The sequence below is a fragment of the Nesoenas mayeri genome, assembly GCF_963082525.1.
Source record: "Nesoenas mayeri genome assembly, chromosome: 1".
Taxonomy (NCBI): domain Eukaryota; kingdom Metazoa; phylum Chordata; class Aves; order Columbiformes; family Columbidae; genus Nesoenas; species Nesoenas mayeri.
Window position 1 is genome coordinate 63,853,053 of NC_137541.1, and position 9,918 is coordinate 63,862,970.

Consider the following 9,918-nt stretch of genomic DNA (forward strand, 5'->3'; position numbering starts at 1 on the left):
CTGGCAGGGGCCCCGCAGCATCACAGCGCAGGCAGGAGAGGTCACAATCCCTCCCGGGCAACCGGCCCATTCCAGCCCCTCACCTGTGACACCAGCAGCCTGCTCTCACCCACCTGCAGGACCCAGCCCTGACGTCTGTTCTTAAGCAAGTCTTCCCAGTTAACTTTCCAAGCTAAACCTTGGTTTAAAAGGGAAAAAAAAAGAAGAAAGAAAATTACAATTGATATTAATAACCAGAATTCTAACACCCACAGAATGTTTTCACGAATGACCAGTTTCCTTCCTTAAAACTCTAACAACTGGTGAATATGCTACTGATAACTAATTTAAAAGATTATTTAACCCTTTCAGAATGTCTTCATTCACACTTTCAAAAGGTGGCATCATTTTTAAATGGCGTTTCTTCTGACAAAGGCGACTGTAGATGAATGGTAGACATGCAGTTAACTTGCCTAAATTCCACTGACTGAGTTGGGGAACGGGTTGAACTGCAAGAATTCCACTTGACTATTTGACCATCTGTGGACAAGGTACATGGGGTTATCTTCTTGTGTCCTGGTACTAAGGCACCAAACCTTGTCTTTCTGCCAGCCATTCCTATCTTTGTGACCTTGGTTCATCTGATGATAGACAACTGTTTTTCAGCCATTCAGCTGCCTACTATATGGGCCAATACGAATTTTTTGCATCTAGGAAGAAGATGGCAAAACAAAAAAGAAGAACTAGAATTTGCTCTCTTTCCTGGAGATACTAACAAAAAAGTTCACAAACACCTGGCACACACACACACATTCTCTCTGACAAGGCTTCAGGGGTAGGATCCTGTCTTTTCCCTCCATGATATAATGAGAGTGCGGAGAAAATACACAGCTAAAGATAAATAACAGGTACTTTATTCTTGGTAGTGTTCTGGTCTTGGCCATCCTAAGGTACACAAAGACACACAAAAAAAAGAACTGGATCTTTCAGATAAATTAATTACCACTCCTTGAACTCATATGAAAATGCAGGCTTACACCCTACCAACATCATCAGTTGATTAGATCTCATCAGATTCACACTGACCAAGTACTCTACTTAATTCAAATATGCCTGTACAATGAGAGCATGTAGTGAAACATTTCCAGAAATTACTTGAAAACTGTAGAGTATCAATACATTAAATGCAAAAGTTTTCATATACTTAATCACAGAGCAAATAAGCAGCTCTACAAAATCAGTAGTCACTTTATTGTGAAAAATAAATATTGCAGTTTTAGTATTAATTGAAAAAAAACCCTAGGAAGAACTTGTTTCTGCCTTCCTGCCCTCTCATGATGAATTAAATACAATACAAATACATAATCAGCAGTACTCAAAAGTGAAGGTTACCGACCTACACTTAAACTTAAATGTTAAAGTCCTGGTAAATGAGTGGCTGTGACATTCAACAGCATTCTAAACATAATGTATGGCCTGCTCAGACCACTGGTCCCAACTTCCAAAATTCCACCTCCACCATATAACTAAAAAGGTTAATAGAAAACTAGAGCAAAAAAAACATTGTTACCTAAATGGTCAATTTGGTGAGAACTTGGCCTGACTTCAGAGTGAAGTTTTCTATTTCACTAACTGGCTCACGAAGTATTTAAAGTGAGGCCTTACAAAGTAAGGGGCCTGTAGACACAACCTAGTCATTTCTTGAAAGAGTTCAACACCAGACAGAGCTCCTGTGTTTTATTCTACCTGGTTTGCCGTCAACTGTTGGTTGCAGAGTTGTTAACTACACCTATAGTTGGATTATGAGAACCATCTAGCAATATAAAGAGCAGCTCTTCCCTACGTGAGCAGATTATATAAGAAATAACTCTTTAATACGGCAAAGCATTATCCTGCTGTAGAGTCCTAGCAGGGACAAAAAATTTGTGGAGGGATATGGGCTTGTTTTGGTTTTTGTTTTGAGACAACCAGGCAAGGTCATTACTGCATTCATGAATGACCTGCTGCATTTTATCTGACACAAATAATAGAATATTTCTCTATTGGGATAATTCAAGAAGAAATAGAACTATTTTTAGCAGTGAAGATGCAGACTGTTTTCAAAATGTCTCAGTAGACAGTAAAGCAACAGATCGCACACAATTTGAAGGCACCACCAGGCTGCTGTTGTGTGAAGAACACAGAAATCGCCACTGCCTCAGTGTGTGGCCACTGCGAGACAAAGGCACAACCTGAAGGGGGCTACTGTTGTAAGACACCATACTGGGATCTTTGCTGGCCACTTTTCACAGGTTTGGTGTGTTGGATAAAATTTGCCCACCAAAAAGGCTGCTTTGCTCAACATTTTGTAGTTTCGACTGATGTCAGTCAGCCTGCACCCTTTTGGCACAGATGCTGGGATGGTGGGCTCCTTCCCTTTCATTTGTCCTCTCCAGCATAAAGCAGTTTACTCCAGTGAAAGCAATATCTAATTAGGTCAGTGCTCTCTCCTTTGGAATTTACCCTTTGTCAACTGATGATAGGTGGATAGACAGAGAAGAAGTTAGTGTTCTACCCCAAACCTCCGATTTCTGCCTCAAGAGGTTGGAAATGGGGTCAGTCTGGTGACAGATATTCTGCAAAGACAATAATTTTCTTGCCACAGATCTGGGGAAGGTTTTGGAATCACAGAGAAGTATATCTTTCTACCTATTAATAAACTTTTGTTCTGAAGATCGAGCATTGGTAAATGGCTCCCATATAACCCATGTCTTTAGATGCTGGGGGCAGGGGGGACAATTCTAAACCCATGGAGATTTTTTGACATCTATATAAACAAAGCAAGAGGTAGGGAAAGAGTAAAACAATGCAACAACTTCAGTTGTTCAACTAGACATTTTAGAATATAGCTTAAAAAAATCAATCCATTTCCTTACCACCACCACATGCTCCTAAAATTACTATGCATCAGGCAAGAACAAAGTGCCGTAATTTGCATTTAAGAAGAGTAGGTGCAGCAAAACAGCCTTTGTGGCCCACCACCTTGCCTTTGTCTTAAATATGATTAAAATCAAGAGTGACTGTGTAAGGAGGCATCAGTCACAAGAGAAACCGTGGCCTTCAAAATGCAACAGGCTTCACTTTCTCCAGTGTTTTTCTTCCACATGTTTGTCCTAAATTCCATACTGGAGGAACTCAGCTTTTCAGATGTCTTCAGGCAAAACAGAATATTCCCCTAATCCGTTCCCTTTTACAGTCATGCCTCCAAGAACATTATTTCACTTGTTCAGAGAACTGCCAAGCATTTGGCAAGGATGAAACCTTCTTCCGTAGTTCATAACTGGCTATACAACCCTCACGCAAGAGCTACATCCAAAGCAAAGTGTTTGAAAAGGAGGATTCTTATTCAGTTGCAGATTATGGAAGGAGTGGCTTTACCCTGGTGTTGAACAGAACAATGCAACAGAGCCAACCAAAACATCAGGAATACTTGGTGTGGTTTCAAAATTCATATACCACCATTCCCCATCAGAAGAAACGAAAGTATCACCACACAAGAGTTCACAGGTGGTCATCTCAGTTAGGGCACTGATTTCAGCAATCCTTGAAGAGCTTGATGACATCCTCCAGACAAGCTGACACTTTTACAGCAGCAGAGAAAAACATATCCTGTGACAGTATATACTTAGTTTTGAACTGGACGCCTATGGACGGGAGAAAATACAGCTGCCCAAGCCTGTCGGAAGAGCTGGACCAGTTTGTAAATGAACGGCAGTGATGTCGGAGAAGCTGCAGAACAAAGCAAAAAGCAAAAGAGCCTTTCATTATAAAAGGCAAAACTAAGATATGCTACACATATTAAGAACAAACTAAACCAAACTAGAGTTAATTGAAACCTAGCTGTCTTCCGTTTGGTTCAGTGCTTGGGCATTCGCTTGAGGCATTGCTCCCATCCCTTGCAAGCCTTCAGTATTTCATTCACCTCATAGCACCTCAAGCTGACTGAGGTAGAGGCTGAGTCTAGGACAGCTCAGACTGCCTCGCACAGTCTGTACCTTGTTCGTTGGAAAGAGCTGAGGGTGGAGTAATGGTTTTAAGAAAAGTGGCTTCTGTAGAGCTACATCTTTCTATATGAATTGCAACTAGAAACGCTAGAAACAAGCCTTACGGTACATTCCTAGCCATGCAGGTTTTGTGTCTCTCAAAGACATTTACACAAATTACATCTATTAAAATAAGCTATTATCTTCTCTGTAACCATAATGGAATTAAAAAAATTGGAAATCTTAATACCGTACCTGGGTCTAATCTCACCACCACCAGGTAAAGCAGAAAAGTAGCCAAGAGCATCTTTTTGTAAGGAAGTAAATAGAAATGGCTTGACATGGACCTCAGTGCTCTACGTAGCAATGTCAACATCGTCAAGAGCTTTTGGGACAGAGCACCTAGAATACAAGAACAGACAGGCAGTCAGGGCAAAGTAAAGCAAAGCAAAGTAATCGCATAGATACAGATAATAAAAAACTAAGATACTAAGGTAAGATTCTTCTTAGTTTGATAGTGTGAGAGGTGGGTTTTTTGGTTTTTTTTCTATAATAGGGAACCAGTACAATTTTGTAATGCAATTAATTATATTATACCTTTTTCTTAGGCATCTACTTTAGTATAATATGATCTTATACCACAGCAGTGCCAGCTTCTCTCCTGTGAGATAACACCAAGTGATTTACTGTTCTGGAGAAGCAGCAGTACTTGAAGTGCCAGACATGCATTGCTCTATATGGGCTCAACTGTAAGGGGAGACGAAGCAGAGAGTACACAGAGACAACAAAATGTACCCTTAAAGGATCACTAGGTAGTTGTAGTTTCCCCTTTGTAACTTTAAAAAAACAAAAAACAAAAAAACATTTATTCTGAAGTGCTTTTGAACCTGGAAAATAATTCTCATCTCTTGACATTGTCTGAGACTAAATACGCTTCATAATTGTCAGCAAATGGATCACCAAGTCCTCTGTTCCCTTCCATGATACACAATAGGACTTCCTCATGGCTGGTTTGTCATGACAATATTCTTAATACACGGTTTATACTTGCTACCCTTTGTTAGTAAGGGACCAACTAACCTGAAACAAGATTATAAAAATGAAGAGGAGCACAAATACCAGAGGGAAAGCTTACCCAAAATAGTTTCTGTTGCAGCCTCTTGCTTCTCTTCAGCAGCCGAGTGCATCTCTTCCCGTTGAGTCCACTGGCATCGGCTTTCACAAATGGTCCCAAGAAACGCTAGTTGCTGCTCACTGTCAAAAGCATCACAGCCGCGTACAAGCTCTTCTGCCCCCTCAAACCGGCCAAGCGGCAGCAACACGTGCAACAAGTGGAGCTCCAGCAACGCACCATACTCTGGGAGGCTCTTGTTGGGTTGGTGTCTCAGCCAGCTACTGCAAACCTCCAGCATCACCTGGGGCTCTCCCACTTTGCTGTATAACAGGATACTAAAATATAAGGTAGAAATATTAGAAAACACTAAATCTTTGTAAAACTTGAGGTCACTGACAGTTACTACCCACAGGCAACTATCATCAAGGCATGTATCATGGTCTGCACTTGAAACACAGATTTCTGAGGCCGACAATAGGTGCAGCTAGTGCTGTTACTTTCTTGGCATCACTCCTTTTGTACTTTATCATCATAAAGCAATCTGCAGGCTTGCTCCAGCACACACATGTTGAGAACAGGCCTCTTCCTGGTTTCATCCTCACCTACACCGTGCAAAGTGAAAATATCATGCAATATTCAAGTCTGGCCTGCTATTAATCCTAACATGAACCCTGTGTATATCTGACAGCTACAGAGAAAAACTCACCACAGCTCAAGAACTTTTGGAGGCAGATGTTCAGGGACATGGTAATACTGTAGGACCCAAGACAGAACTTCTCTCCACCGGTTCATCTCAGCCAGCGCCTGAATTCCCACAACACAAAGGGAGCATTTCACTTCTGCAGAACTGGCAATGAAGAGACAATTAAATAAGCACTTCTTACAACCACACTGCCCCTCACATCCCTTCCAGCTGCATCCCAGCCTTGGTACTTTACAGCTCTCTGACAGCCGCTTCCCCTCCTTTCCCTTACCCTCTACCCCTAACCCCCCCAAAAAAGGCACATTCAACCCCCCAAAAAAGATGCACATAGTCTGTATCTCTAGAAGGGCGCTGGGAAGGCTACTAGACTTACCTTGCTGCCTTCAAACAGGCACAGATTCCTTCACACGAAACATGTAAATATAGACAGGCTGTTCTCAGCTAGCAGCCAAAGCCAAGCCAGGTTTTAAACTAGCTTTTTAGCAACAAGCGCTACCCTCCATTGATTTAGATAATAAAAAAGCTAGAAAAACATGGCAAGAGCCACTGGTGCTACTGCCATTCACACAGATAATCACAGAATGTTAGGGATTGGAAGGGACCTCAAAAGATCATCTAGTCCAATCCCCCTGCCGGAGCAGGAATGCCCAGGTGAGGTTACACAGGAAGGTGTCCAGGCGGGTTTTGAATGTCTCCAGAGAAGGAGACTCCACAACCCCCCTGGGCAGCCTCTTCCAGTGCTCTGTCACCCTCACTGAGAAGTTTCTTCTCAAATTTAAGTGGAACCTCTTGTGTTCCTGTTTGAACCCATTACCCCTTGTCCTATCATTGGTTGTCACCGAGAAGAGCCTGGCTCCATCCTCCTGACACTCACTCTTTATTTATTTTTAAACATGAATAAGGTCACCCCTCAGTCTCCTCTCCTCCGAGCTAAAGAGACCCAGCTCCCTCAGCCTTTCCTCATAGGGAGATGCTCCACTCCATCATCTTTGTTGCCCTGCACTGGACCCTCTCCAGCAGTTCCCTGTGCTGCTGGAACTGAGGGGCCCAGAACTGGACACAATATTCCAGATGTGGTCTAACCAGGGCAGAGTAGAGGGGAAGGAGAACCTCTCTCGACCTAATATTAATTATATATTATAATATTCTTAATTATATTATAATAGTATATTAATATTATAATATTTATATTCAAACCTAAGAGGTTCTAACCCTCTTCAAAAAAACCCAACCAAACAACAACAACAGAAAAAAAAAAATAAAACAACACAAAAGCGTTTCTATTAAAATAAGGTAGAACGGCAGGCAGTGCAGACGGGCATGCAGCCAGCCCGCCGCTGATGCGACACCGAGCCGCCCCGCAGCGCCGCCCCGTCCCCGCTCCGCAGGCCCGACGCCCGCTCGCACCTCTCGGGGCCGGTGCCGGGGCCCAGGCTGTCGCAGCCCGCCTCACACTTCTCCAGGGCGGCGGCGAAGTCCCGGTGCAACACCAGCAGGTCCGCCGCCTCCTCCAGCAGCGAGGCCGCCGTGGCCGAGACCGGGGACCAGGCCAGAGGCTCGCTCCTCATGGCGGCGGCGGGAGGGCTACCGGGAGGGCTACTGCCGCTGCCACCCTCCCCGCGCCCCGCCGCCTGCCGCCCGCCCGGCTCCGGCTCCGGCTCCGGCTCCAGAGCCGCCACCGCCCCCCGCGCCGCCACCGCCCTCCCCGGAGCTCGGCTCCGCTCGGGCAGGCAGCGGCAGCAGCGCGGCCTCCCAGGGTTCCGGACGGCCGGGAAGGAAGCCCCGCGCCGCCCGGCAGCGGAAGGGCCGCCCCGGCGGACACCTCCCCGCCCGCGGGCCCGCGGGACATGTAGTGCAGCGCTGGCGGGACGGAGCGGGGGTCGGCGGCCGCTCCTTGGCGCGATGGTTTCTCCGAGTGGGGGCCGCGGCACAGCGAGGATTAGCGGTTAAAAGCCGGGTCTCCGGGGAAAGACATGGACCTGTTGGAGAGCGGCCAGAGGAGGCCACAGAAATGGTCAGAGGCTGAAACAGCTCTGCTGTGAGGACAGGCTGAGAGAGTTGGGGTTGTTCAGCCTGGAGAAAACAAGGCTCTGAGGAAGAATTTATTGCAGCCTTTCAGTGCTTAAAAGGGGCCTCTAAGAAAGATGTGGACAGACTTTTCAGCAGGGCCTGTTATGATAGAACAAGGGGTGATGGTTTTAAACTAAAGGAGGGGAGATTCAGGCCAGACATGAGGAAGAAAGTTTTTACAATGAGGATGGTGAAACCCTGTCCCAGGTTGCAGATGCCCCATCCCTGGAGACATTCAAGGCCGGGCTGGACGGGGCTCTGAGCAACCTGATCTAGTTGAAGATGTCCCTGCTCATGGCAGGGGGTTGGACTAGATGACCTTTGAAGGTCCCTTCCAACCCAAACTGTTATGTGGTTCTAAGCTGCAGCCGCAGGGTGTGGGATCATGAGGCTTTCAGCCGTGCCAGGCGGGGATCGGTGCCGGTCCCGGCCAAAACCCGCCTCGGTGTCCCACTGGCGTGGCTGCCCAGGGGAAGCGGCCAAGCCACCGCTCTCCGCCCCGGCTCCCCCCAGCAGCCGGCGGGTCGGAGCTCCGCAGCAGCCGCTGCTGTTCCGCACCCCGGCCGCCGGGCGTCAGCCCAGCCCAGTCGCGTCCCGGCCGAGCGACGCGCCCCGGAGGCGGCAGCTTGGCCCTGAGACATGAGGGCTGCGGGCCTGCCGCAGGAGAGGGCTGGGGCAGGTAGCGCAGGGAGAGCGCTCCCCCGCTGCTCTGTCGGGCTCCTGGGCGGGATGGTGGTGCCCTCCTTTCCTGGCCCTGATGTCTCGACTCCCTTCAATGAGAAACTCAAGTTTTAACGACCATTAAATCCTTTAAGAGGAACCGAAAAGACTGATAAGAGAGGACCATCCTGCCCCAGGAGGAATTAACAGGTGATGTGTGCCAAGAAGCATGAAGTTGGCAGAAATGGACAGTAACTTTGGGAAAGGTAAGGATGGTAAAGACTTCAGACTCAAAAAATGCCCCCTACTCAGAAAATCCCACTACTCACTAAACACACATAGAAGAATAAAAGCAGAATGTACCTTTACATTGAAGTGAGCAAAGTTTAGAGCAATGAACTTTGAGTAGGCATAAATGTGTATAAGATGTTAGGAGTGGCTAAAAGTTGAAATGTATACATATGCAGCTTGCTTCAGGTGTGCTAGTTTTGTTGTTTTACCACCTAGCATCTGATATTGCACAATCTTGTAAGAAAATGGTATCTCGACTCTGTGTGTATATTCGGCTGCTCGCACACTGGATGAAGAACTGTGCTTTTAGGACATAAGCCTCCTTGTGGGCCTTTTCCGCAGTCATCCTCTGTCCACAGTTTTAAGCATGTTATGCTGTTAAAGGAACTGGAGTCTGGGCACGATAGCAGCGTCTCCACCAGTACCCTACAGGCAATGATTCACATTCTTCTTTAGTTGTTATTTAAAAACAATAGGGTGTCTTGGTTACAAGGTAATTATGGCAGTCAGTGAAAACTCTCTTCAAAAATGAATCTCTACAGAAGAGGCAGGATTTATTTATTTTGTAATGCTGACACCCTACTATCATTATTTAATTAAAAAATGAAATACGCTAACACTGTGTTAAAAAGCACAACACATCTTTTAAAAAGCTGTTTCTATGCCATTTCAACATTGGAAAAAGGGAATAAAGCATGGAGAGTATGATTAAAAAGTTGATCATAACTATCTTTTTCTAAGTAGCTGTTTCCAGGAGGCAAGACCACACACCTGCCCCTCATGATGGCAGCCAGAGCACGCTGCAGTAGCAGCTTTCACACAAGCGTACATCCAAGGGGTTTGCTTACTGTGCCGTGGAAGAAATTCCTGGAGGATTCGGGCTGGTTAAGGCAAAAGCACAGCACAGAAACGTTGCAAAAGGAAGGGTCCAGCAGCGAAGCAAAGGCAGAGGTAGAGTTTCAGACTTCTGTTTCTGTTGCTTGGTGCTTGCAATTGTGAAAACAACATTCCTTTTTGGGAACTACAAGTCCCAAAGTGCACTGTGGGAAGAACATGCCTTGTACCAGCTAATGCCCAGC

At 45.9% G+C, this 9,918-nt stretch overlaps 1 protein-coding gene across 1 annotated transcript; it reads right to left on the reverse strand.

Annotated features, from left to right (window-relative positions):
- Positions 1–107: 107 nt before the first annotated feature.
- Positions 108–7,630, reverse strand: PEX26 (peroxisomal biogenesis factor 26). The gene is made up of 6 exons (XM_080346756.1): positions 7,226–7,630; positions 5,822–5,962; positions 5,137–5,450; positions 4,257–4,403; positions 3,397–3,747; positions 108–178 (listed from the first exon to the last, which is right to left on the reverse strand). Exons 1-5 carry the CDS (start codon positions 7,384–7,386, stop codon positions 3,644–3,646), a joined length of 867 nt encoding a protein of 288 aa, XP_080202882.1. The 5' UTR covers positions 7,387–7,630; the 3' UTR covers positions 108–178; positions 3,397–3,643.
- Between the last annotated feature and the right edge of the window lie 2,288 nt (positions 7,631–9,918).

Excerpts from the sequence above, each read along its gene's own strand:
- PEX26 (XM_080346756.1), bottom strand. The coding sequence starts at position 7,386 with ATGAGGAGCGAGCCTCTGGCCTGGTCCCCGGTCTCGGCCACGGCGGCC. Across the intron at positions 5,963-7,225 it reads CCCGGCACCGGCCCCGAGAG|TTCTGCAGAAGTGAAATGCT; the intron begins GTGCGAGCGGGC and ends CTTCATTGCCAG. Across the intron at positions 4,404-5,136 it reads TGCAACAGAAACTATTTTGG|GTGCTCTGTCCCAAAAGCTC; the intron begins GTAAGCTTTCCC and ends CTTGTATTCTAG.